General features: G+C 48.0%; 2 protein-coding genes across 3 annotated transcripts; one reads left to right on the top strand and one right to left on the bottom strand.

Moving 5' to 3' along the window:
• The first annotated feature begins 621 nt into the window (after positions 1 to 621).
• Itfg2 (integrin alpha FG-GAP repeat containing 2) lies at positions 622 to 17309 on the top strand. Of its 2 annotated transcripts, XM_041637051.1 has the most exons (12): positions 622 to 804; positions 8609 to 8704; positions 10199 to 10240; positions 10392 to 10560; positions 11540 to 11679; positions 12030 to 12178; positions 12559 to 12656; positions 12746 to 12793; positions 13082 to 13173; positions 14335 to 14452; positions 15711 to 15884; positions 15960 to 17309. In XM_041637051.1, the coding sequence occupies exons 1-12, from the start codon at positions 709 to 711 to the stop codon at positions 16061 to 16063; spliced, it is 1326 nt and encodes a 441-aa protein (XP_041492985.1). In that variant the 5' UTR covers positions 622 to 708; the 3' UTR covers positions 16064 to 17309. The 2 variants fall into 2 exon arrangements, with proteins under 2 accessions (XP_041492985.1, XP_041492994.1); XM_041637060.1 differs by lacking the exon at positions 12746 to 12793.
• A 460-nt stretch (positions 17310 to 17769) lies between these two features.
• Nrip2 (nuclear receptor interacting protein 2) lies at positions 17770 to 26418 on the bottom strand. The gene is made up of 6 exons (XM_041640035.1): positions 25946 to 26418; positions 21909 to 22064; positions 20534 to 20616; positions 19290 to 19402; positions 19031 to 19083; positions 17770 to 18776 (listed from the first exon to the last, which is right to left on the bottom strand). Exons 1-6 carry the CDS (start codon positions 26132 to 26134, stop codon positions 18684 to 18686), a joined length of 687 nt encoding a protein of 228 aa, XP_041495969.1. The 5' UTR covers positions 26135 to 26418; the 3' UTR covers positions 17770 to 18683.
• Positions 26419 to 26702: the final 284 nt, after the last annotated feature.

Raw genomic sequence — 26702 nt, 5'->3', positions numbered from 1 at the left:
TTGATTTTAGAGGCGTGCTTTGCAGTAGGCGCTGCTCACAGAGTACACAACATAAAAATTGCTTTTTCATTATAATCCAGAATGTTGTATATATAAGTAGAAACAACTGAGACAAAGCTGTCACAAGTAATACTGTTTACTACTGGAGTCTTTTCCTATTCGCATTTTTAAACGTTTTGCTGCATGTGATCTGTGCATCACGTGGGTGTCTGGGACGCCAGAAGAGGGCGTCTGGCTTCGGATCTCTTGGAACTGGAGTTAATGACCTGTGCGAGCGCCACATCAGGGCTGTGAATCGATCCTGGGTCCTCTGCAAAAGCAGCAAGTGCTCTTAATTGCTGAGCTATTTTCCTGGCCTCTTAATTTTTGTTAAATGTGGGTTGCAATCCACTACATTGTGTTGATAACTCCTTTTGGATAATTTCATAAAAGAACTGTTCGGAAACAAAATTATGCAACCGTTAATTAATTAAGAGCAACCGTTGATGGTTTGACTCCCCTAAGAGGAGACAGTGCAGCCCCCGGCCTCAAGTCGGCTCGGGCCGGGAAGGCCTGCCTCCTTCCCTAAAGTTAGGCGAAGAAAGCCGGAACTGGAGGCTCAGGCGGTGACGTACACTTCCGGTTTGGTGGCCTTAACGCGCGCCCGCGCGCGGCTGTCGTGAGGACTCGGGGTCGTTAGGCGCGGTGGCCCCAGCCCTCCAGAGTGCCATGAGGTCGGTTAGCTACGTGCAGCGCGTGGCGCTGGACTTCAGCGGGAGCCTTTTCCCGCACGCCATCTGCCTCGGAGACGTCGATAACGACTCGGTGAGTACATGCGCACTGCAAATGACAGCACTTGGGCGGGGCGAGAGGTAGGAAGTAGCTTGTGGTGCGCGTGCGCACTGGAGCCATCATGGCGTGCGAAAGACAAACTTGATTGACAGTCTCAGTCCCTGAGCAACATAGCCGGCGGCTTAATTGAACAGGAACCTCTGGAACAGTTTTAGTTTTTTTTTTTTTAAGTTTTAAATTTTACGTGTAGAATGTTTTGCTGCATGTACATCTATGTACCACATGTGTGCAGTGTCCATAGAGACCAGAAGAGGCCCGTTGGACCATTGGATCCCCTAGAAGTGGAGTAACAGACAGCTGTGAGCTGCCACGTGGGTGCTGGGACTCGAACCCTATTCCTCTGGAAGAGCAGCTAGTGTCTTAACTGCTGAGTCATCTCTTCAGCCATATGTTTGTTATTAATAATTTTAAAGACTAGATAATTGGCCCTTTTGCCCAGCTCAATGATTTGTCAGAGTAGGCGCCTTGTAAAGCAGCGATCAAGTTCCCTGCATTATTGCTTCCCCTAGTCGAAATACCCTTCCAAAACTCTACCTTTCCAAGCCCCCAATTGGAGACAGCGTTTCTCTAAAACAACCCTGGTTATACTGAACTGCTTTATATACCAGGATGTCCTCGAACTCAGAGTGATCCACCTGTCTCCGCCTCCCAAGAGCTGGGATTAAAGGCATGCGCCACCACCCGGCCAATTTTTTTTATACCAGTAAATTTCGTTTAATAATATCTCTCTGCCTATGGCTATGCCCTCCCGTCCTCTAGGCTACCGTGCTTGCACACTTGTTATTGCCCTTGGCTTCCGCACTGGAATCAACAGGTAGACTTCTCTGCTGCGGCAGTCGGCCGCAGATAGCCCACAATCAGTCTTGATCATGCCAGGCTTCTACTGTGCCCACCCAGAATAGACTCAAGTGTCTGGCGACTTCGTAGTGCTACCTGTTTGTTGAATTGCACAAGCTATGCCCACCAACTCTTTTCTTTCCTAGGCAATTGTTCCTTTTCTCATCATTTTTATAAATAAATACAGATTACGGAGGTGGAACGCATGGTTTCACATCTGGGCGCAGTTATTGCTCTGGAAATATTAGAGTTATTAGTATTAGCAGCCCTCCCAATCCAAGTGCTCCATGCCCAGGATTCACCAGACCCCATAGGGAAAAGAATGGATCTGTCCTGAACATGTTCAAGTTCCATTTATTGACACCATTACACAAACAGTACGGAATAGCGACTATACATTATATCCCCTAATGAAGGGGATACTTTTGAGGAATGCATTATTGGATTACTTTGTAGTCCTAACATCATAGTGTGTGCTTACACAAACCTGAATGGCATTTATCCTGACGTATAGAGCCCACCATTGGCCCAACTCTGTGCTGCATGGGTCTGTATTCATATAGCCCTCGAGATGATTTAAAGTGATATGGTAGCAGTCTGAGGACATAGCTACCAAACACTTCCCTAACCATGAACAAAGCCCTGGGTTGAATTCTTGGTACCACAGAAATCAATAAAAGAATAAAGATTGAGTTGGGCATGGTGGCACACCTTTAGTCCCAGAATTGGGGAGGCAGAGGCAGGCAGATCTCGGAGTTCAAGGCCAGCCTGCTTGACACAGCAATTTCCAGGACAGCCAGGACTACACAGAGAAACCCTGTCTCCAAAAAGAGAGAGGGAGCGAGAAAAGAAAAGAAAAATTAAATTGTCCAAGAGGTTATCTACAAACACTAGTCTGTGGTTACAGAATTCCTGAAACCAATGCCCCGCAGATACAGAGGTTCAGCTGTACTTTCTGCTCTTCTTATTTTCCTTGCCTACATTGTGAACACCATTGCTATAACATCCTTAAGAATAGGATTTGTGTGTGTGTGAATACCTAAAACTGAAGTTACAAATGGTTGTGAGCTGACGTGTGGAGGCTGGGAAGCAAAACTGGTTTTCTCCAAGAACAGCAAGTACTCTAAACCACTAAGCCAATCTCTTCATCTCCCACGCTCAATAATTTTAAAATTACACTTGCTCATTTGCATGTGCGAGTACAGGGTGAGCAGTATAGAGGTCAAAGACCCACACACGCGTACCACAGCGCAGTATAGAGGTCAAAGAACCATGCATACCACAGTGCAGTATAGAGGTCAAAGAACCATGCATACCACAGTGCAGTATAGAGGTCAAAGAACCATGCGTACCACAGCGCAGTATAGAGGTCAAAGAACCACACACGCGCCACAGCGCAGTATAGAGGTCAAAGAACCACACACGCGCCACAGCGCAGTATAGAGGTCAAAGAACCACACACGCGCCACAGCGCAGTATAGAGGTCAAAGAACCACACACGCGTACCACAGCGCAGTATAGAGGTCAAAGAACCACACACGCGCCACAGCGCAGTATAGAGGTCAAAGAACCACACACGCGTACCACAGCGCAGTATAGAGGTCAAAGAACCATGCGTACCACAGTGCAGTATAGAGGTCAAAGAACCACACACGCGCCACTGCGCAGTATAGAGGTCAAAGAACCACACATGCGCCACAGCGCAGTATAGAGGTCAAAGAACCACACACGCGTACCACAGCGCAGTATAGAGGTCAAAGAACCACACACGCGTACCACAGCGCAGTATAGAGGTCAAAGAACCACACACGCGTACCACAGCGCAGTATAGAGGTCAAAGAACCACACACGCGTACCACAGCGCAGTATAGAGGTCAAAGAACCACACACGCGTACCACAGCGCAGTATAGAGGTCAAAGAACCACACACGCGTACCACAGCGCAGTATAGAGGTCAAAGAACCACACACGCGTACCACAGCGCAGTATAGAGGTCAAAGAACCATGCGTACCACAGTGCAGTATAGAGGTCAAAGAACCACACACGCGTACCACAGCGCAGTATAGAGGTCAAAGAACCATGCATACCACAGTGCAGTATAGAGGTCAAAGAACCACACACGCGTACCACAGCGCAGTATAGAGGTCAAAGAACCATGCGTACCACAGTGCAGTATAGAGGTCAAAGAACCACACACGCGTACCACAGCGCAGTATAGAGGTCAAAGAACCATGCATACCACAGTGCAGTATAGAGGTCAAAGAACCATGCGTACCACAGTGCAGTATAGAGGTCAAAAACAACTTGCAGGAGTCAGTGCTCACATCTACCATGTGGATGCTGCCCAGGGATCAAACTCGGGTTTTCAATATAAAATTGTTATGAAAGGCAAGTGTGAAAAACAAAATATTGTATGTTGAAGGTGTTGGTCCCAGTGCTGTTTTTAAAGAAAGACAAAGCAAATGTGATTGTTGCACAGCCACCTGAAGAGCTATGTGTGTAGTTAGGGGGAAGATGGAAGAAGTTGGGAAAATGGACAAGTTAACAAATGGTCAGCTGCAGCACATGACTGTAGATAAACATTGTTACTGTATGAGGGTGTAGCCCAGTGGCTGGGCACATATCTAGAACGTGTGGGACCCTGCCTTCCTTCCCCACCACCATGCCAACATAGAAAAAAGAAAGGGAAAAATTTGCTGCTAAGCGAGTTGGTACACATCTGTAATCTCAGTACTCAGGAGGGAGAGGGAGGAGGATCATTGCAAGTCTGTGGCCACCTTGATCTGCACAGCAGATTCCAGGCCACCCAGGACTACATGATGAAACGCTGTCTCAGAATTACCAATAAAACATGGTTTGTGGCCAGGTGGTAGCGCATGCCTTTAATCCCAGCACTCAGGAGGCAGAGGCAGGAGGATCTCTGTGGGTTTGAGGCCAGCCTGGTCTACAGAGTGAGTTCCAGGACAGCCAAGGCTACACAGAGAATCCTGTCTTGGAAAAAAAAAAAAAAACCACTATGGCTTGTGTGCCAGGCAGTGGTGGTGCACACCTTTAATCCCAGTACTCAGGAGGCAGAGGCAGGCGGATCTGTGAGTCTGAGGCTATCTTAGTCTACAGAGTGAGTTCCAGGACAGGCTACACAGAGAAACCCTGTCTCAGGGGGAAAAATAATATTAATAATAAAAAAAAAAGCATGCTTTGTGGTCCCCAAATATTTGGTGTTTGGGAATTGAGGACAAAGACTGATTTAAACCTGATAAACTCTTAGTTCTTTGAAGCTCATTTATTTCCTGCTGAGATGGAGGCAGAAGCCAGGAATAAAACATGCTTTTAGGCCACCCACAGAAGCCTGCCTGGATGTGGCACAGCAAGTCTCTGGGAGATGAAAGCTTTCTCATTCAGCACTGCTGAGCGTGGTGGACTTTCCCTCGGGGGTTCTGTAAAGTCGCTGTGTGGCCTGGTGAAGCCAGAGCTTAGTTCTGTCAGAGCAACAGATCTGATGGGAAGCTGTCAAGTGCTAGAGAGCCGGGAGCCGCCTGGAAATGACCTCTCCTGCATGCTGCCTCAGGTTGCCCGACTGGGTTACATCTGCTTGCTCAGTGTACTTACTGTGCTGTTTTATGGTTCTTTTTCTGTCTCTGTGGCTCTGCAAAACTGAGAGGTCCTTCTCACCAAGAAGGGAGGATGGCTGAGCATTCTAGAAACTGAGGGCCAGCTGAGCGTTTTCTTTCTTGGGTAAAGTCCCACAGTGTACCTTCCTGAGGCTGACCTGGGATTGGCAGTCCTCCCCCACTTCTTCAACCTCTGGGTGCTGGGATTATAGGCATGCACACTGTTCGTTGTAGGCTCCTCTCAGCATTTTATACGTGAAAAAAATGTAAACAGGAACAGCAGATAAAGACGCTTACCACCAAGTCTGGTGATCTGAGTTTGGGCTCTAGGATCCACATGGTAGAAGGAGAGAGCTGTTTCTTACACACCACGTGGCACACATGTGTGTGCATAGACACACACACGCAAGTAAATAAATACATGTGATTTTAAAAATATTTGTTTTGGAAGCACAAAGGCAATTTTATTAAAACTTAAAAACCTGGCAGGCAAGCTTTCAAACAGCAGCTGCCTGAGGTGAAGAAGGGAAAGGCCATGCCATTTTAGCAGGAAACGAGGTCAGACACATGACACACGAGCAACTGCATGGGGGGAGGAAAGCCTGAAATGCCTTCCAAAAGCTCCAAGTGTGACGGAACGCATGCTTAGAGAGGACAGAGGCAGGGGAAGTTGCGCTTTTCTGGATAATGCAGAAAAGCAGGCATGCATGCAGCCCTACATGACTATGGCCCTATATATAAGTTGTTTGGTTTTTTCTTTTTTGATTTATTTATTTATGTACAGTGTTCTGCCTGCATGTATGCCTGTAGGCCAGAAGAGGGCACCAGATCTCGTTACAGATGGTTTTGAGCCACCATGTGGTTGCTGGAAATTGAACTCCGAACCTCTGGAAGAGCAGGCAATGCTCTTAACCACTAAGCCATCTCTCCAGCCCTGACCCATAAGTTTCTGCTTTAAAATTTTTAAGAAAAGTGTATTCACTGTTGGAGAGGTGGCTTGGTTTCTAAGAGTACTGGCTGTTCCTCCAGAGGACCCCAGTTTTAGTCCCAGCACTCGGGCTCACAACTACCTGTAACTCCAGTTCCAGGGGCCCTGACACGCTCTTCTGACCTCTGAGGACACGTGGCATGCACAAGGTGCACAGACATACATGCAGCCAAAACACCCATACACATAAAATAAAAATAAATCTTTTAGAGCAAGAGAGAGCTGGGTTTGGTGGGGTGTATACCTTTAATCCCAACATTCAGGAGGCAGAGGCAGGCCCATCCCTGTGAGTTCAAAGCCAGCCTGGTGTACCGAATTAGTTCCCATAACAGTCAGTGCTGTTACTCAGAGAAATCTTGTCAAAAAAACAAAAAAACAAAAACAAGACAAAACAAAGAGAGTGAGAAACAGAGAAAGGGGTAAAAATGGGATCAGAAAGATCTGTGTAAAAATCCAACAGTTGCACTATGAATCCTCTCTCCATGGTGTCTGCAAAAGTTCTCTCAGCTGACTAATTGAGACCTCAACTGTCAGGGCTGTAATAAGCAGAATATATGCTGCTATTCCTTTTTGTTGTTGTTGTTGTTTGGTTTTTCGAGACAGGGTTTCTCTGTAGCTTTGGAACCTGTCTTGGAACTAGCTCTTGTAGCCCAGGCTGGCCTTGAACTCACAGAGATCCGCCTTCCTCTGCCTCCAAGTGCTGGCATTTAAAGGCTTGTGCCACCACTGCCTGGATTCCTTTTTTGTTTTTTTTTTATAACTTTGCACAAAACTCCCATAACTATTTAAAAATACATGTTTAAAAGTTAAATCATTATGTCAATCCCAGTTTGTCTCAGATTTCTTTGTTTTTGGGGGAGGGCTCTCAGTTAGCTGGCTCTAACAGATTTATGTCACTCCTTACTGTAGATCTATCACCACGTTAATGTTGTTGATCTCTTAAGAATCTAACTTTAGCTTCCTCTCTTTGGGGGAGACATTGTCTTCTTCCCAAGAGAAGATCAGGAAATTGTAGAAGCAGGGCTTGGAGCCAGCTGACTCCCCAAATGGATTAGCCGTGGTGGGGAGAGGCTCTGTGAAGGGACCCTCCCTCCCCCAGAGCCAAGAGACTGACACCAGCAACACCTTCAGGCCCCTCTCTGAGACAGATCCATTCCTCTGTGTTCCGATAATGAAAATCATTAAAACTCAGGGGCCTTGTAAGAAGAGATGGGACCCTGGGAACTGACTTTGTATTTTTGACGTCTGACAAAATAGGAAGCCTGAAGTACTATTTTTCCAAAGTTCACTATTAGACTGTTTCCAAAACGTGTCGCATTTGTAATGGACCAGTGAGTGTACAAGGTCAGGCATTTTTGGGCGGAGAGCTGTGCTGCTAGTTGATCTACCTGGATCACTGCTCCTGTAGAACTTTTCCATTACGCACACACGGAAGTAAGGTCTGGGAAACTGACTGTGTTGGTTCCAAAATATTTGTTTGTTGTTGGGTTCCTTTTACTTCACCTGTGCCAGGCAACTGCCCTGCTACTGAAACACCCCTAGCTCCTGAGCGATCAGTCTCAGAAGATTTTTTCCCCCCTGAAACATGTTCTTACTGTGTAACCCAGGCTGGCCTTCAACTTGCTACCCTCTGGCTTCCATCTCCTGAGTGCTGGGATCACAGGCAGATCTACCATACCTCTCAATGCCTTTTTTTTTTAAAGACAGTATTAGGCTGACCTTAAATTTGCTACGTAACTTGAGAATGGCCTCAAACTTCCGGCAACGTGCCTTCACATTTACCTCTAGTGCTGAGTTTATGGTGTGTGCCACGATGCCTGTTTTCTCTCATTTTTGTTTTTTTTCCCTTTTTTTTAATGTTGTTTTTCTTTTGATTTTTGAGACACTATGTGGCCTTGACTGTAGACCAGATCCTGTGCTTCTGCCTCAGGAGTACAGGGACCAGAGCAATGCCATCACACCCAGCAACCATGCCTAGTTTTATGTGGTACTAGGGATAGGACCAGGGCCTCAGGCGTTTTAGGCAAAGCACGTTACCAACCAAGCTACACCTGCAGCCATCAAAGGCTTTCTTTTATGTTTTTTTTGTTTTGTTTTTTGTTTGTTTTTCGAGACAGGGTTTTTCTGTGTAACTTGGGCTCCCTGGAATTTACTCTGTAGACCAGGCTGGCCTCGAACTCACAGAGATCCACCTGCCTCTGCCTCTTAGAGTGCTGGGATTACAGGCGCGCGCCACCACTGCCCAGCAATGTTAGGTGTTTCCATGACAAACTAAACTGAGAAGCGGTTGCTGGGATTCTGTAAAATTTCTTCCTAATATTGTTCTCTCTCCATTTGCAGTTAAATGAACTAGTGGTGGGAGACACCAGTGGAAAACTGTCTGTGTATAAGAACGATGACAGCCGACCGTGGCTCACCTGCTCCTGCCAGGGAATGGTCAGTCTTTATCTCTGTGGGGCTTGGGAAGGAGCCAGGATACCTTTGTGTTGGTCTGCCAAGGAGTCCCACAGGGGATTCCCTAGCAACTCAGCCGAGTTACTGCTTCAGAGTTGTTTTCTGGGGGAGGGTAACCCCAGGAATTGCTCTCATCTGTCCCTCTTTCAACTCTCTCACAAGACTATTATCTTACTTTGCTTTCTATTGCTGTGATAAAGGTCATGGCCAAAAATAACTTGAGGAGGAAGGAGCTTATTTAAGCTTACAGTTTATAGTCTATAGTGAAGTTGGAAGGTGGGGCAGGCTCTCCAGGAGGGAACCTGGAAGCACGAACTCAAAGCATGGAACTGCTTGCTGGCCTGCTTTCTTAGACAGCCCGGAGCCATCTGGCCAGGGTTGGGCCTCTTACATCGGGCATTAATCAAGAAATTGCCTACAAGCAATCTTTTTTTAAAAAAAAAAAAAAATATTTATTTATTTATTTATTTATTATGTATACAATATTCTTTCAGCGTGTATGCCTGAAGGACAGAAGAGGGCACCAGACCTCATTACAGATGGTTGTGAGCCACCATGTGGTTGCTGGGAATTGAACTCAGGACCTTTGGAAGAGCAGGCAATGCTCTTAACTGCTGAGCCATCTCTCCAGCCCCCCCTACAAGCAATCTGATGGAGGCATGTTCTCAGCTGGGGTTTCTCTTCTCATATAACTCTAGCTTTTGTCAGTTTGACAGGGGGGAAAAAAGACAACTATATTGTCCTTCATGTTGTAGGATGAGCTTGCTGCTTTATGGTGGCTGCCTAAGACTTCTGATAGTATGCAGTGCCGCTAACAACAAGGATGCGTCTAAGAAATGCCTTGTTAGGTTCCTTTAACATCAGGTGCCCACCGCAGCATTTATATAAGCTAACACAGCTACTGTGTTTCCTTAGTTTTATGAGGTGGGGTCTGGCTTTGTAGCTCAGGCTGGCATCCTCCTGCCTCGGCCTCTTAACTGACACCCAGCTGTGTGATGAGATCTTATAGGTCTACCATAAGATATGTGATGTTCTGTCGACTAAAATGTCCTTATACGATACATGACTGTATAATAAAAATGGGGATGATAATTGGAATAATCTAGAAATATAATAATCAGGCTATTTTCCTATTTGGTGGGTTTTTTTTTGCGTGGGGGCGGAAGGGGGTATTATAGGAAGTTGTCTTGCTTTGTAGCACTGGCTGGCCTGGAATTCATGGCAGTGCTTCTGCCTCAGCCTCCTGAGTGCTAGAAGAGCACAGGTGGGCACCACACAGCTAGATTTTATTCATTTTTACCTAAGTCTGAATTTTTATCTGCTTGAGTCTTTGTATTGCTGTATGAATAAACCAAATTATATAGCTCAACGTGTCTATCAATAAAGACAATTCATTATAGGTCATGTGACGCAAGCTTTAGGTGATTAGGAAAGAATGCCATCATTCCTTCATCAGCCTCCTTTTCTCTCTTGCAGTTGACTTGTGTTGGGGTCGGAGACGTGTGTAATAAAGGAAAGGTAAGGACGCGGGGCTTCTCTGGCTAGGGTAGAACCCCAGGTCCTTGCCTCCATTGCGACTCTTTAGGAAGGTCGGCCCTGGCCTTTGAGATCTGCTTCTTAGCCCCTCCCCACCTCATGCACCTCTGTTGTACCTCTCTCTCTCTCCCAGAACCTGGTGGTGGCCGTCAGCGCAGAGGGCTGGCTTCACTTATTTGACCTGACATCCACCAAGGCTCTGGATGCTTCTGGGCACCATGAGACTCTTGGAGAAGAACAGCGTCCTGTCTTCAAGCAGCACATCCCAGCCAACACCAAGGTCATGCTGATCAGCGACATTGGTGAGCATGAGCAGCCAAGGAGCAGGGACTGGGCAAAGGGGGAAAGTTGGGTCCATTTTGTACATTGTTGTGTGTTTACTTTTTCTCTTTTTATTTGGTTTTACTTTATTTTCATTTATTGTATAGTTGAGGCATAGTTACTGAGCCCCTACTTAATAACTAGGAGCTACGGACCTAGTGTGAGCTAGGAACCGTTCTGTGTTCTAGAATTACAAAGTGAATAAAGCAAGCAAAAAAAAAAAATCATACCATCTTAGATTGTTCTGGGAAGAGATAGAATAAATTTTATAAGAAAATTAAATAATGAAGCTGGGAATTTGGCTCAGGATTACAACACTTGTCCAGCGTGACCAGGCCTGAGTTCATCCCAGCCGAAAATCAGTCATTCAGTGCTATAGTAGAAGGTAACAAGTGTTGGGATAAAATAAATCAAAGGGCTGAGGATAGCAAGGTATAGACAGCAATTTAAAAGATTTCTTTGTATTTAATTATGTGTAGGTTTGTGTGTGGGTTGTGCACATGAGTGAAGGTCAAACCCCTGTAGTTGGAATTACAGGAAGTTGTGAGCCATTTGACATGGTTATTGAGAACCTAACTGGGGTCCTCTGGAAGAGCAGCAAGTACTCTGAACTGCTGAGCCAGACCCAAGAGGTAGAGATTTTAAATAGAGTTGTCAGGGACATTCTTGCTGGAAGGTGGCATTTGGGTAAAGTGACAAGGGTGAGCTTAGCAACATGGGACTGCTGCTTGGCTCGAAGTTATCTAGGTAGGAAGCATGTGCGATGGATGTAGGAAACAGAGAGCAGAGATGATGAACCCTGCGTAGCATTTCAGTGAGAAACGGCACGAGCACAAGACCAGGCCGGAATGGGCAGTTACCACAGGATGTGGTTCATGGCCCAGAAGACTGGACTCAACTGAAAGTGCTGGGACTGCCGGCTGTGGTTCGGCTGCAAATCCATTGTTTCTGTGCCTACAGATGGAGACGGGTGTTACGAGCTGGTGGTAGGATACACAGACCGTGTGGTACGGGCCTTCCGCTGGGAAGAGCTGGCTGAGGGGCCTGAACACCTGACAGGGCAACTGGTGTCCCTCAAGAAGTGGATGCTGGAGGGTCAGGTGAGAAGCAGAGATTGGGGACCTACGCTAAGAGCCAGTGAACAGAAAAGTCAAGAGGAATGTGGGGTCCATCTGGGAAGAAGGAAAATGTCCTTGACGAGAGAGGTCCAGCATTCCTCGGCTCTCAGTGGAATTTTAGTAACGGGCAGAGTGCAAAGACTGCACTGGGAATTCAGTGTGTGCTGTGGGGCACACAGCAGGAGCCTGGTCTGGGGTGGGTGGTGCCAGACAAGATTCATGGGCCTTAGAACTCCTCCTATGCCCATCAAACCAGAGGCTAATTCTCAGAAGCCCTGCCTGTGTCTCCCTCCCTTCCTGATCTGCCCCCGTTAAGACTGTTCTCGGTGCAGGTCGACAGTCTCTCTGTGACCCCAGGGCCTCTGGGTGTGCCGGAACTGGTTGTCTCACAGCCAGGGTGTGCTTACGCAGTTCTGCTGTGTACCTGGAACAAGGATGCTGGCTGCCCTCCCGCCTCTGAGGAGGCCACAGGAGACAGTAGGTAAGGGGATGAGGTGGTGGGTGCATCAAAGTAAGGGCAGGGTGACATGGTAGTAGACAGGCCAATGCAGGTTTCAAGGCTCCATCATCTAAGCCACAGCCCAAGCACTTGGCCCTTTTAGAAAAGACTGTTTAGGACCAGGAGTCCTGGGCTTTAACCTTGCGACATCTGAGCACCATGAGCCGGTCTTTGCAGAGATTCCACCATTCGGATTCATTCCTCCCGGCAGCCCCATCACCCTTCCTTTCTTTTCCATGAGTCAGAACGGGTCAGGGGTGAGCTTCTGAAAGTGAAGCTCCTGCAGTGATGGTGGATATAAAGGGCCTAGAGAACTCAGTTCCCTTGGCCTCCCATTGGCCCAATGTCTTTCTTACCGACAGGGAAACCCCAGCTGCCCGAGACATAGTGCTGCACCAGACATCTGGCCGGATCCACAACAAGAACGTTTCCACTCACCTAATTGGCAACATCAAACAAGGTAAGGAAGAGGAAGAGCTGAACAAGGCAGTTGTGGGAGAAAAGAGACCCAGGGCCCTGCCCTCATTCCTACCTCCATCGCCCGCACAGGTCATGAAACTGGTAACTCAGGCCTCTTTGCCCTGTGCACCCTAGATGGTGAGTAGTCCTGGGCTGGGTGGAGTGGGCGGGTCATGAGCAGACACCCTAAGGGGTCTGCTCAAAGGCCCAGCATATACATATATACATGCACACATACGCATACACACACACAGCACCCCCGCACACCAGCACACACACACACACACACCACACACACATACACACCAGCACATACACATACATATAGGCACACATACATACCACACACAGTCACACACACTCACTCATATACACATCCCAGCATGCACACACACACATTGTCACATACCACCTCTCTTCCTGCAGGGACGCTGAAGCTGATGCAGGAAGCAGATAAGCTCTTGTGGTCGGTACAGGTGGATCACCAGCTCTTTGCCCTGGAGAAGCTGGATGTCACGGTGAGTGGACTTTTTCCCTTTCTGAGATTCATTTATTTATTTTTATGTGCATAGATGTTTTGACTACATGTATGTCTGTGTGCCACATGTATGCCTGGTACCCACAGAGGCCAGAAAAGTGCATCAGATCCCCTAGAACTGCACTTACAGACAGTTATTAGCTACTTTGTGGGTGCTAGGAATCAAACCCAGGTGCTCCAGAAAAAACGAACCATCATTCCAGCCTCATGAGAAGACATTTAAATGTAGCCATGCCCAAATCCCAGTCAACAGTGAACCTTTTTCTTAGACAAAATGAATGTGTCCCTCTCTTTACACCCAAGTGTGCCCTTATAGCACAGAATTTAATACTTCTCTTTGAGGCTACTGGAAAATCATTTCCATGCCTTTCAACCAAAAATAATAGTCCTAAAGAAAGCAGGCTACAGGTCTAGAAGTGGGCTATTTGTCACAAATGTAGCTGAGTCTTGTGGTTTCTTCTTGTCCACAAGTCTGTTTTTTATCAGTGTAGCCCTCAAATGACAGGGCCTACATTGCTCACACTGTGGTGCGTGCTCCATGGCTTTGACCAGTAGAACAGATCTGTGTTTGGGTCTTGCCCCTGCCTGTGACCTTGGGCTTTATTATTCCTCTAAGAAGAAATTTCCCAGTATAAAACTGAGAATAAGGGGGTGGTGGCACACGCCTTTAATCCCAGCACTCAGGAGACAGAGGTAGGTGGATCTCTGTGAGTTCGAGGCCGACCTGGTCTACAAGAGCTAGTTCCAGAACAGGCTCCAAAGCTACAGAGAAACCCTGTCTCGAAAAATCAAATAAAACTGAGAATAATGTTTGCATCATAGTGTTGCTTTGAACATTAGGCAAAGTAGATTACGATTGCCCTGTTGGGCACTTGGCACGTGGAAGAACTACCCCAGTTTATGGTTTGCCACCCAGGGTCAAGCTCACTGTTCGGATATCTCACTGCTCCACCCCACCATCAGATCTTTTGTTCTTTTCTGACACAGGAGCTCGCTATGTGCTGTGTAGCCCAGGCTGGCCTCTGCCTCTGCCTCTGCCTCTCAAGCCCTGAGATTCCAGGTGTGTGCTACTACATCTGACTAGGTCTCTTTCTAAAGTAGCCCCTGACCCTTCTGGCACCCTGTCTTTGACCTTTTTCAGGACAATGGGCTTGAGGAGGTGGTAGCGTGTGCCTGGGATGGGCAAACATATATCATCGATCACAACCGCACTGTCGTCCGCTTCCAGGTGGATGAAAACATCCGTGCCTTCTGTGCAGGTGGGACAGTAGCCTCTGAGCTCTGCTGCTCAAGCTTAGTAAATGTGTGGGAAAGTGATTGGCTTGTTTCCATAAGTGTAGCCCAAACACAAATGGGTTCCTTAGTTTTCATTGGTGGGTGATGGATGGGTACCACGCTCCCATCTTGATAGTTTGTTTTTTAATTTGGATGGGAAATTTTATTTATTTTTATATGTCTAAATGTTTGCCTGAATGTATGTCTATGTATCATGACTGTGCAGTGCCCACAAAAGCCAGAAGAGGGTATCATATCCTCAGAACTCGCAGTACAGATAGTTGGGTGTTAGAAATTGAACCTGGTCTTCTGAAAGAGGAGCCAGTATGCTGAGCCATCTCTCCAGCCCCATCGTGGCAGTGTGGAATGAGACGTAAGCACACTGAGGGCTCCGTCTCTAAATGTGTGAAGAGTGGGATGACTGTGGGAGAATGTTTCCAGCTGATCATGGCAGGCTGAAGAAAACACTTCCCGAGTATTCTCTGTAATCTTAAATTTGGGACTTCGGAGCTGCAGTAGCTGTTTGGGTGGCAGGGATATATCTGGCTAATAAAATGACAATGCGACAATGGGCTGACAGTGTACAGTTTGGTGGTAGAACCTTGACTGACAGGTACAAAACTGGGCTCAATCGCCAGGACCCCAAAATAAATGGAAGGAGCTGGAAGTTACCCAGTTACCTGAAAGGTTGGTGTGTGCTTTGGAAGGAAGAAGCAGGCCAAGAAAAGCCTTTCTCTCCGGTTATTTTGTTAACCTGCCCTTTGCACTAGCAGGGCTGTCTCTTTTACTCCAGAGTACCACCAAGATGAGAAGACCTACAAATACATCTTTTGGGGTGCTGACTGTGTCTTTCCCATATCTAAAATGTGATATGTTTTACCATTTTACATACTATACTGGGTTCTTAGCAGAGAAGAAATAGGAAAGGGGCCTTTGTTGATTGCTCTGTGAAGGGCTAATACTGCTGCCTCTGATGTCTTCTTTTTTTTTTTTTTTTTTTTTTTTTTTTTTTTTTGGTTTTTCGAGACAGGGTTTCTCTGTGGCTGTGGAGCCTGTCCTGGAACTAGCTCTGTAGACCAGGCTGGTCTCGAACTCACAGAGATCCGCCTGCCTCTGCCTCCCGAGTGCTGGGATTAAAGGCGTGCGCCACCATCGCCCGGCCTCTGATGTCTTCTTGTCCTTAACCTCCTCCCGCCACCAGGACTAAGTCTTGACATTTGTCTTCTTGCCCCTGTCTCCCAGGCCAGTATGCTTGCAAAGAGGGCCGCAACAGCCCCTGCTTGGTATATGTCACTTTCAATCAGAAGATCTACGTGTACTGGGATGTGCAGCTGGAGCGGATGGAGTCCACTAATCTGCTGAAGCTGCTGGAGGCTGAGCCTGAGTACCACAGCCTACTGCAGGAGCTGGGTGTGGGTGAGTGTCAGCACAACCAGTGGCCCCGCACCCGGAGGCCTGGCAGTCTCTCACCCATCTCTTCTTGGTCTTCAGATCCTGATGATCTCCCTGCAGTCCGTACCCTGCTTCACCAGACTCTCTACCATCCGGACCAACCGCCACAGTGTACCCCCTCAAGCTCCCAGGACCCCACCTAGCTGGACTTGGCCACTTAGCTGATGAAGGATCCTTCTGAGCCCCCACCCTACCCCCAAAGTGATCCATGATCTTGGCCAGATGGGGAGTGCATATTACGAAGGAGCAGGACCTGGTTCTTGGCATGGACGGATGGTGGCACCCCTGAGAGCCTTTGATGACATGACGAGAGCCTTTGATGGGTGCCCTGTGGTTGCCACCCGCATCCCAGGATTTCAGTCTTACAAATCACCCAGCTCCCTGTGCTTCCCTCCCCACGTTCTTACTCTGATTGCAGAAAACAGGCTTGTTTGTGAGAAGAGGCAGCAAACCTTTTCCATGATGCCAACACCTGAAAGGGCACCAGGCTTCAGGCCTGAGGGACTGCAGGATCAGTGGATGAGCCCTCACCTCTCCCAGCCCCAGTGAGTGCCCACTTTTGCAGCATAGCTCCAGGCAGCTGACATGAGTAATCACTGCAGGAATGGCAGAGTGTTTGTTCACAGTTCTGAACGGGCATCCTTCAGGGCATTTTTCTGTCTTACCTTCCTGTGTTCTTCATTTACTGAAGCAACCAGGTCAGGGCTTTCTCATTTTGCTGTTCTCTCTCTCTCTTGTTTTGGTAGTAGTGGTGGTGGTTGGGTTGGTTTTTGTTTGTTTTTGTTATTGTTGTTGTTGTGTGTGCAGAGGTGGAGCCCAGGGCCTTGCACATGCCAGCCAAGCACTCTGCTATTCAGCTGCATTCCAGCCCTGCCATATTATAAAATTGTTTTTTTGTTTTTGTATTTTTGTTGTTGTTGTTGTTAGTTTTGGTTTGGTTTGGTTTTTCAAGACAGGGTCTCTCTGTAACTTTGGAACTTGTCCTGGAACTCGCTCTGTAGACCAGGCTGGCCTCAAACTCACAGAGATTTGCCTGCCTTTGCTTCCTGAGTGCTGGGATTAAAGGCATGCGCTATTACCTCCCAGGCTCAAGCCTTTGACAGATTGTGGCTAGAGTGTATGTGTGTGATGTGTGCGCGGATACATTTTACCCCTGCACACCTGGGTAATGGAGTATGGAAACCAAAAGAGGATATCCAGTCTCCTGCATTCTTTCTCTCCACTTTGTTCCCTTGAGACAGGGTCTCTCTCTGGACCTGAGGCTTTCTGCTTCATCTAGCCAGCTGATCAGTAAGACAACTGTTTGCCTGTGTCTGCACCACACAGTGCTGGGCTCACAAGCATCTGAGCAGCATATATATATATATAAAATTTATTTTTGTTTTATGATCGTTGGTCTTTTGCCTGCATGCGTGTATGTTGGTGTGAGGGCATCAGAAGCCTTGGAACTGGAATCACAGACAGGTTTGAGCTGCCATGTGGGTGGTGGGAACGGAACCCTTTTTCATGGGTCTTGGCTTTGAATCCAGGTTCCCATGCTTGCATGGAAGTGCTCTTCTCTTTCCCACTAAGGAATCTCCCCGGCCCTCAGGGCTTTTGAACTAAGTGAAATGGAGTAAAATAAAATGGAGAACGTCAGATCCTTTGTTCACAATGGAGGTAAATATTGATTTGTTGCAATTGCATGTGTATTTGTGTAGTACCTATAGTGTAAAATGTACTTCGCAAGCCTGTGTTCCAGCTTGGGAGAGGGACCCCATTCACACTTTCCCTGTGGGTCTGAGGGCAGAGGTTCTATGGGCTCCTGGAGTTAAGGAGGAAGAGACCAGAGAAGAACATGGCTTAGAGAAACAGTATTTATTTCAAATGCAGAAGCAGGCTAAGGGCCTGCCCTGGGCCAGGTCTGCCACTACAGGAGCAACAGGAGGCAGACTGGGGAAGGAGCATAGGTCTCGAAGCAATGTGATGAGAAAGTTAGGATTGAGACCAGGTACCATGGCACTTATGCTAAGCCAGCCTGCTCTTGAAAGTGAAGAAAGTGAGGCTGTGTCCCGGCTCCTCTTTGGTCTCCCCTAGGCTTAGTATTTAGTCCCCATGTAAGAGACCTGGCTCCCTAGTTTGGGTTAGATATATCATTGTCTCTATTCCCCTAACCATGGTTTGAGAGTCAGCCCAGGCAGAAAGACACTCAGACATCTGCAACCCAGAAAGGGTAATGACTAAAAGCCCCCAGCTCAGGGACTGTACCTTCCTAGACAGACAGCCCCACTTGCTTAGAACTCCCACCCAGTGGTAAACAGGTGGGGGCAGGATCAGAGGGCCAGCTGCCAGGGGCGCCAGTAATCTGGTTGTGATTGATAAGCCATAGAGGTAAGAGATTAGGGGTAAGGACAGTGGAGGAGTGCTTGGGGTGGGCTTCAGGCAGGTGGAGGCAGCAGGTAACTTTGACCCCCACAGCCAGGAGAAAAGTTTAGAGCCCACTTGCTGTAGGTTCTTTTCTGTAACTAACTTGACTGTGCTCTCCAGAAGGGATAAGAGAGTGGGGAAGCCACAGATACAGATACTTTGAGTAAGAACTCCTGGGACAGCAATGAAGAAGGCAGCTATGGAGAAGCAGAGACGGGGTGGCAACTGCAAGATCAGGGTGGTGAAAAAGAGAGACTAATGCAGTGGTCTCAAGATGCCCTGCTCAGGTAATGTCCCACTCCACACCACTCTTCCCCTAAGGCACAGTGTCGCCCTAGGGACTGGCTGAGACAGTGGTCACTGGCCAGGCTCTTGGTACAGAGGCAGGAAGGGCAGCTCCGAGAAGGGGGCTTTCAGCCGAAGCACTCCACGGTCCAGGTCAATGCAGCACTGCCATGGGGACCCCGAATGTGTTGTCACCTCCCTGCCAGCTCACACATGCTCCCCTTCCTTCTGCCTCCCCTTGCTTCTATGCCCTGCCCCTTCAGGAAGGGAACCCATTCTCTTGATTTTCCTTTTGGGGCTAATTAAGCAAGTTCCAAGTTTTACACCTCTTTGTCTTTCTCACCAGCCTGCTCTGGGCTTCCGCCCTGAGCCTTCTACTTCTTCTAGCATTTTGGGGTCACCAAGCATGGGTGTCTTACCTTGAGGGAAAGTAGAGTCTGCAGTCCCAGGCAAAATTCAGGGCTGTCCACATCTGCAGGAACCATTGGAAAATTAGGTTGCATTCGTGACCACTGATGACCTCCCCTGAGCACTCATCCCTTTCCTTCCCAGTCCACCCCCAGCATTGAGAACAGCAGGGTGGGTAATAATCTGAGCATCTTGGGATTGTGTGCTGACAAGGGCCGCAAACCTCTACCTCTGTCCTGCTCAGAAGAGGTGAGAGGCTGGAGGGCTTACCTACCACCTTGGCTGAGCATGCCACAGTCCCCTGTCCCAGCTCTAGCTCCAACTCTTCCACCTGACTTAGTGGCCCAGGTGTCAGGTCCCCACCTGGGGCTTTTGGGACCTTCCTATGGTTAGAAAGCAAGGGTTATAGCCACCACAGTCCCCAATCTCAGCCCCCCCACAGTTAAAAAGCCAATTCTGATCATGCTCTCTCTCAGTTCCTGAGCCAGGGGAGATATAACCCCTTCCTGCTAGGGCTGCCTGACCAACCCCCCCCCCACACACACACACACTTTTAAAACATAATATGTACTAAGATAGAGTTTGTATGTCATCAAGTTCACACTTGGTTGTAGGTTCTGTTTGGCTTGGTGGGGGAAGGCTGTTTTTTTAAACAGTCTTGTAGAGGTTGGGCTGACTCAGACAGCTTATGTGACCAAGGCTGGCCTTGGTTTCCTAGCTCTCCATCACCCCCAGATGTTACAGGCTTGAGCCACCCATGTGGGATCCCCCTCTGTATGCTGTGATTACCATTAATGAATGCAGAAAACTGCTTTGGATCTATAGCAGGGCACAACTTAGCTAGACAAAGGGGTGGGGGGGAAACTAAACTGAATGCTGGGAGGAAAAAGGCCGAGTCAGAGAGAAGCCTTGTAGCCCCACTGAAGACAGACGCCAGAACTTTAGCTGGTAAACTACAGCCACATGGCGATACACAGATTACTAGAAATGGGTTAAATTAAGGGTTAGCCAATAAGAAGCTAGAGCTAATGGGCCAAGCAGTGTTTTAACTAATATAGTTTCTGTGTGACTATTTTGGGGCTGAGCAGCCAAAAACCAACAAGCAGCCCCTTACAAAAAGCCACCAGGCCCAGCAAAATTCACTCCATAAAAGTGCAATTCAGAGCTAGGCATAATGGCACACACCTTTAATCCCAGCACTTGGGAGGTAAGACATAGTAAGTAAGACCTTGTCTCAAAAATAATAATAATAAGTGCAATTCAATGCTATTCGGTAGTCTGTCAGTGCAACCATCTTCACTAGAGCCTTTGAAGATATTGCATCACCCCAAAAGAAACCCTATCCTGAGCCCAAGTGTGGCCTGTAGTCTCAACACAAACCCACACGCAAGAGGCTGAGGCAGAAGGTTGTTGAATTTGAGGCCGGTCTGGGCTATATAGTGAGACCCTGTATCACAAAACAGAAAGTGGGGGAAAGATTGCGGCCGCTGTCTGCTGGTTTAGACCACGCTTACCCCAGGCGCCTGAGGCATCCAGCAGATATCTGGTTGTGCTGCATCCCTGTGTCCACAGCCACTCGAAGCATCTGGTCCTGGCACTAGAAATCAGAGTGACGGATTGGTGAGTCCCCCAGGAGGGATTAGGTTTGAACCCTCGACTTTCTGGGTCCTTTGATCCTTCCCTTTTAAAGATGGGTGGAAGGAATAAACAAGGGAAACTCTCCCAAAAGGGAATCAAAGGAGCTGGATTCCACACGGTGAGATCACTGAGTTGAGAAAGATCTGGGCCAGAATGGAAATCTTATTTGTTTAGAGGAATCCATGGGAGGTTGAGGGACCTTCTCCTAGTCAAAGGGCTGCAGGTCAGGAAGAGGCTAAGAAGACAAAGTTCTGCACACTCTCAGATTTGGGTCACCAAGAATGGAAAGGAGAAGACAAGCTCACTGCCTTGGGATCCTGACAGGCATCAGGGTGAACACGTGGATATATACGCATGAGGCAATAGTTTTCTTGTTCCAAACATTTATTGAGCATCTACTACGTAAGATGTATGGCTAGTAGATACTTTAGTGAGTGCCGTCTTCAGCAGTGTCAAAGAGATAAAATATGGCTCCACATTGTAAGGTCTATAAAAGGATCATGAATTGAGTGCCCCAGAGCTTGGGGAGGACAGGGAGCTGATTCCTGTTGGTCAGAGAAAAGCTTTCTATGAGGAGGCAGCTTCTGAGTTGGGCCTTAAAAAATAAGAATGTGGACAAGGGATGGTTGGAGATTAGGAAGTAAGATTTCTGGGCAGAGAGACAGTGGACACTTATTGGAATGTTCCACTAGCAGGAGCTTTGGGGCTGCAGAGATGGTTCAGTAGTTAGGAGTATTTGCCACTCTTTCAGAGGACCTGAGTTCAATCCCTAGATTGGGCAGCTCACAACTCCCTGCAACTCCAGCTCCAGAGATCCACCAGCCTCTCTGGCCACTGCGCGCACACAAACACACACACACATGACATCACAAACACATAAATTTTAAAAAGATTTTTTTTGCACTTTGGAACATGAGCCTTTTGTTTTTTTGGGTTTTTTTTTGTTTTGTTTTTTTTATTTTTTTATTTTTTTTTTAACATGGAGCCTTTTGTACTCATGCATACATTTCCAAAGTGTATGATACAGTAAAGGAGACTCACATATGTAAATAAACTTTGATAAAAGCATGGGAGCATAGTACTGCTGATGGATGGCCTTATTCAGCGAAGACAGGCGAGACAGGGAAGCAGATGCAGGGACAGAGAAGGAGAAAAATGACTTTGCTCCTTTTGGCTGCTGAGGCAGAAGGGAGAGCTGGTAGAGAGAGCAGGCTCAGCAAGCAAGGGAAAGGACCCCAGGAAGCCTCTTACCTTGCAGTTGACAAGAAGAGCTGGCCTCTGTGTCTCGCTGGTCCTGCCGCTGTCGCTGTCATGGCTGGGGATCTGTGCCTGCACCAGGGGAGACTCCCCCTGAAGCCGCCTCTGGTTTCCCTCCACCAGGCGTCTTTGGAGCACACTGTGTGGCTGCTGGCTCCATCACAAAATAGTGAAAGCAGATCTAAGCCCAGGATCCAGGCTGCGTGCTTCCCCACCTCTATGCCTTGCAAACCACAAGATGCTTGCTCTACCCCAGACCTGAGGAGCAGTAAGAGAGTTGCTGAGGGATGGCTCAGTAGGGAAGAGGACTGGCTGCTTTTCTAAAGGACCTGGGTTTGATTTCTAGCACCTACGCAGAGGCTCATAACTAATTCCAGTATGGTGCAAGTCTTGTATTGACAGAACAGGTCATCCCAGCACTTGGGATATGATGGAAAGAAAATCAGAAGTTCAAGGTCATCCTATGTGGGAAGTCTGAGGCCAGCAGAGCTCAAATGACTCAAATGTAATTTTTTTTTTTTTAAGATATAAGCAGAGTGTTCAGGGAAGAATAATGAACCATCATTCTTGACCTCTCATCTCCAGCTATCCTCATCCATCCTATCACTGCCTGTATTCTGCCAGCTCAGCTTCCTTTCTTTGAAGGGATATCTGATGTATCCAGACTCCCACAATCTTCTTGAGCCACTGGAACCTCTGTCCACTCACAAAAAAAAAAAAAAAAAAAAAAAACCTGCTTCCAAGACTTGTCTTTCTACACTAACTTAGCTAAAGCCCTGCTGCTCACAGTCCTGAAGTCAACATATATAGAATTTTAAGATACACACACACATAAATACATATAGGGGGAGGGAGGGAGATGGATAGAATTAGATGATAGATAGATAGATAGATAGATAGATAGATACAGATGTAGCTATAGATAGATAAAATTTGTTTTGTTTTGTTTTTGTTTTTCGAGACAGGGTTTCTCTGTGGTTTTGGAGCCTGTCCTGGAACTAGCTCTTGTAGACCAGGCTGGTCTCGAACTCACAGTGATCCGCCTGCCTCTGCCTCCCAAGTGCTGGGATTAAAGGCATGCGCCACCACCGCCCAGCTTAGATAGATATAATCTTATGTGCACGAGTGTTTACCCTATATGAATGAATGTGTATCATACACATGCCTGTGCCCATGAAATCCAAAAGAGGGCATCAGATATGCTGGATCTGGAGTTACAGATTATTGTGAACTGCCATGTGTGTGCTAGAAATAAAACCCATGTCCTCTGGAAAAGTGCTCTTGACTTCTGAGCCACTTCTTAGCCCTAACCAACAGCTTTAATGACATTTTAAAGCCTATCTATATGCAGAGCCTCAGACCTCCTGAATCAAGAATTTTGTTCTTTTTTTGTTTTTGGCGTGAGGGTTGCTCTGCCACTTAGCTATTCTCCTAAGCCCCTGAGTCTTTTTTTTTAATATTTATTTATTTATTTATTATGTATATAATATTCTGTCTGTGTGTATGCCTGCTGGCCAGAAGAGGGCACCAGACCTCATTACAGATGGTTGTGAGCCACCATGTGGTTGCTGGGAATTGAACTCAGGACCTTTGGAAGAGCAGCTCCCCGAGTCTTTGTTTTGTTTGTTTTATGATGAGATCTTACCTGTAGCCCTGGCTGCTCTGGAACTAGCTCTATAGACTAAGCTGGCCTTGAACTCACAGAGCTCCACCTGCCTCAGCCTCTGCCTCCCAAGATCTAAGATTAATGATGTATGCCATCAAACCCACACACTGTTTTCCAGCTCTCGTGACAACACTCCTCTTGCCTGGCTAGCCTGTTTCACCCCAGGCTCCACTCCTGCTCACCTCTCTGCAGAAACCCCTCCTCCCAGTTCTCATGGGGTCAGGCTGAGTGCATGGCTCCTTACACTTTCTTGAGTATTTCGGCCTTGCTTCTCATTCTGCAGGACTGGCCTCTGGATTATCCTGTCCTCCCTCTTCTCAGAGCTCATTTGGTCATGATTCCCACAGATGTTATTTTTGGATTTCACTCCCACCACAGCCTGGAAAGGCCTTCAAGTTAGATCTATCTTGCTCATCTTTCTGTCCCAGGACCTAGTTCAGCATATAAATACCTCCTTGGCTTGGGGATTTGGGGTGGCTCATTCATAGAAAACGTGTCTAGCATGCTTAAGAAACCATACCCAGTACTACAAATAAAGGAAAAGGAAAAAGACACAAAATAAAATGGTTGGTTTTAGTCTGGTGTGGTAGCACACCACTATAGTCACAGCACTCAGGAGACAGAGGCAGGAGGATCACCACAAAGATGTGGTCAGCCTGGTCTCTATAGTGAAACCTAGCTCAAAAATAAAATACAATTCTGTTTTTTATAAACTCAAAAAAAAAAAAAAATGTTGTAAGCCAGCCTGGGATACATAGCACAATCAGGCTAGCAGGGCTACATAGTGAGACTGAAAAAATTTTTAAAAAGTTTCCTGGAGAATGGCTGTAGTCTCCCAGGCTCCACACACTCCTCCACCTGACCCTGGGGGCCTGGGATTGTTTTTCTACCCTTGGCCCCATGAGACCCTGGCAGCGAGTTGCTAGCTCTGAGAACGTGCAGCCAGCTCAGGGCCCGAGCAGTTCCCATGCCCTTCTCTCTGCTGAGACTCCATGCTCCTCAGGGTTGGAAAGGGTGTGCCAGAGCCATCCAAGCAGGGAGACAGGGCTCCCAGACTGTTGCTTCCTCATTCCTGAAGTCACAGGAGCTACCTACTATGGATCTGCACAGGTGCTAAGGCAAAGGGGAAAGGTGAGGAGCCCTGACATCAAAGGCTCAGCAGCTACTCTGAGGTGCCAGTGTCCACAGGGCAACTTCTGGACAAGACATTGGTAGGGATATACAGAGAAGCCTGAGGCCCAAACCCCTGGATGCCAAAGAACCTGCTTTCTTCCCCTCCCTGTTTCTCAGCTGTCTCCTGTGTTCTTTGGGGTGCTGGGATGAGAAAACCCAGGTGAGGAGCAGAACAGAAAGGTAAAGTCAGGCCAAGCAAAGCAACAGAGGGATGAGTTTGTCCCCAGGGAGAAGTGGCTCCCACAGAATGGAATTCTGTATTCTCTGGGCCCTCCACAATTCATGCCAACTCAAAAGCTAAATGTAATCAAAGCTAGAGGAGTCCCGATGTCATTTCCCACGGGTTTCTATTAGCCAGGCACTGTCCCCGTGCTAAGGATGTAGCAGCCAAGTAACTCTCCTTACCAGACTGATGCTCACAACTTTACCCCTTTATAATAGATGAGGGAACCAAGGCACTGACTCATAACTTTCTGATTTACAGTCAGAATTTGGTCCCGAACAAGGTGGCTCCAAAGCCCGTGTTCTTAACCATTATATCTCTGGTGACAAAGACTGCATGCAGCTGATCCTAAGCCCCTCAACTCTTCCCGGTAACCCCAGAGCCCATTCCCTCTGGGGTCAGAAGTGCTGCAATGGTTTGGAAGGAAAAGACAGGAGGATACAGACATTGAGACTGATGGTCCAGGTCAGAGCATGTGAACCCTGATTGCCCAGAAGACCCTCAATATTATGACGCTAGGAAAGAGGAGGAAAGGGGGTGGGGCAGGTCTGAGGAATGAGGCAAATTCATAGGCAGCTTTGAAGGAATCTAAAAGCAGAGAGTCATAACCCTCAGCTGACGAAACCTCCGTGCCTTGCTGTCCTCATATGCCCATTCCACAGGATTCCCAGGTCCTCTAGGCATCTACTGAACAACGTAACTCTCCGTTGTCCCCAGGAGGAGCCTTGGGATTCTAAGGGGGGGGGGGGAGTAAAAGCTGAGTTTTAAGCCCAGGGACCCTCAGTGCCATCAGGCCAAGAAACATTCCCAATGGAGGAGCTGGGGAGGGTTGGAGGGACTGCAAGTTGTTGGAACCATCTCTCTCATCTGAACAGGAGAGGGCTCTGAAGACTGAGACGCTACCCTCTCTGTCACCTCCCCACGCCCCAGACAGGATACGGAGAATAGAGAAAGGGCCAGGGGACTCACCAGGTCCTTGGAGGTGCCGAGCCTCTTGAGGCTGTCCAGGGGCAGCAAGTCAGCCGAGTCCTTGTGCAAGAACTGGGTGGCCTGTTTGAGCCGGCGCTGCTGGCTCAGGTGGGCTCGGTCCCGAAGCGAGGCTTCCTGGCCTCTCCTGGAGTCTCCCTCATCTCTCCTGGCCTCCTGCCCAGTGCTCATGGTCCTCTAGGATAAGCAGACAAGGGTATCTGGAGTCCCTCTCTCCCTTCTCTTTGCTCCCAGCTCTCCTGGCAGCTTCTGCTTTCCTCTGTCTCCTCTGACAGGAGGGTCTCAGCGGGAAGGGAAGAAATAAATAAATAATAGGCAGGAGCAGCCGCGTCAGACACCGATTTTCAGAGATTGCTGTAGAGGGAGTGGAGCGAGATTCCGGCTGGAAAAACCCAGCCCTGGAGGAGAGGGAGGGCCGGCAGGGCCTGCAGCTGGTAGGCTGCAAACCATCCAGCTCTGGGGTCCTGTTCAGAGTGGGCGGTGGATGGTGAGCGCGTGTGTTGTAAACTGTCAGGAGGCTGTGCCAAGTCATCGGAGAGGGAGTGAGTGCCACTGTGTGGGGGCGTGTGTTTGGTAAGCACGGGGAGGCAGGCAAGCGTGTTCCTGTCCCTTTTGTATTTGTGGACTTGGCTCCGCTGACCCCTTCCCGGTTTCTGGACAGTCAGCCACCCAGCTCTTTCTTCCTCCTGCTGTTCTCTGCTGCCGGGGATGGAGGTGATGGCCAGAGAGGGACCGTAAA

This window comes from Microtus oregoni, unplaced genomic scaffold (genome assembly GCF_018167655.1).
Source record: "Microtus oregoni isolate MIOR12 unplaced genomic scaffold, Mior012 000002F_ref0000024, whole genome shotgun sequence".
NCBI classification, from domain to species: Eukaryota; Metazoa; Chordata; class Mammalia; order Rodentia; family Cricetidae; genus Microtus; species Microtus oregoni.
The sequence above is the reverse complement of the archived record's forward strand: the minus strand, read 5'-3'. Positions and strand labels throughout refer to the sequence as shown.

Coding starts and splice junctions, on each gene's coding strand:
- Itfg2 (XM_041637051.1), top strand. CDS start 709: ATGAGGTCGGTTAGCTACGTGCAGCGCGTGGCGCTGGACTTCAGCGGG. Junction 11,680..12,029: donor AGTGGATGCTGGAGGGTCAG/GTGAGAAGCAGA, acceptor TTCTCGGTGCAG/GTCGACAGTCTCTCTGTGAC. Junction 15,885..15,959: donor ACTGCAGGAGCTGGGTGTGG/GTGAGTGTCAGC, acceptor CTTGGTCTTCAG/ATCCTGATGATCTCCCTGCA.
- Nrip2 (XM_041640035.1), bottom strand. CDS start 26,134: ATGAGCACTGGGCAGGAGGCCAGGAGAGATGAGGGAGACTCCAGGAGA. Junction 22,065..25,945: donor TCGGCACCTCCAAGGACCTG/GTGAGTCCCCTG, acceptor TGATGGAGCCAG/CAGCCACACAGTGTGCTCCA. Junction 19,084..19,289: donor ATGCTCAGCCAAGGTGGTAG/GTAAGCCCTCCA, acceptor TGGTTCCTGCAG/ATGTGGACAGCCCTGAATTT.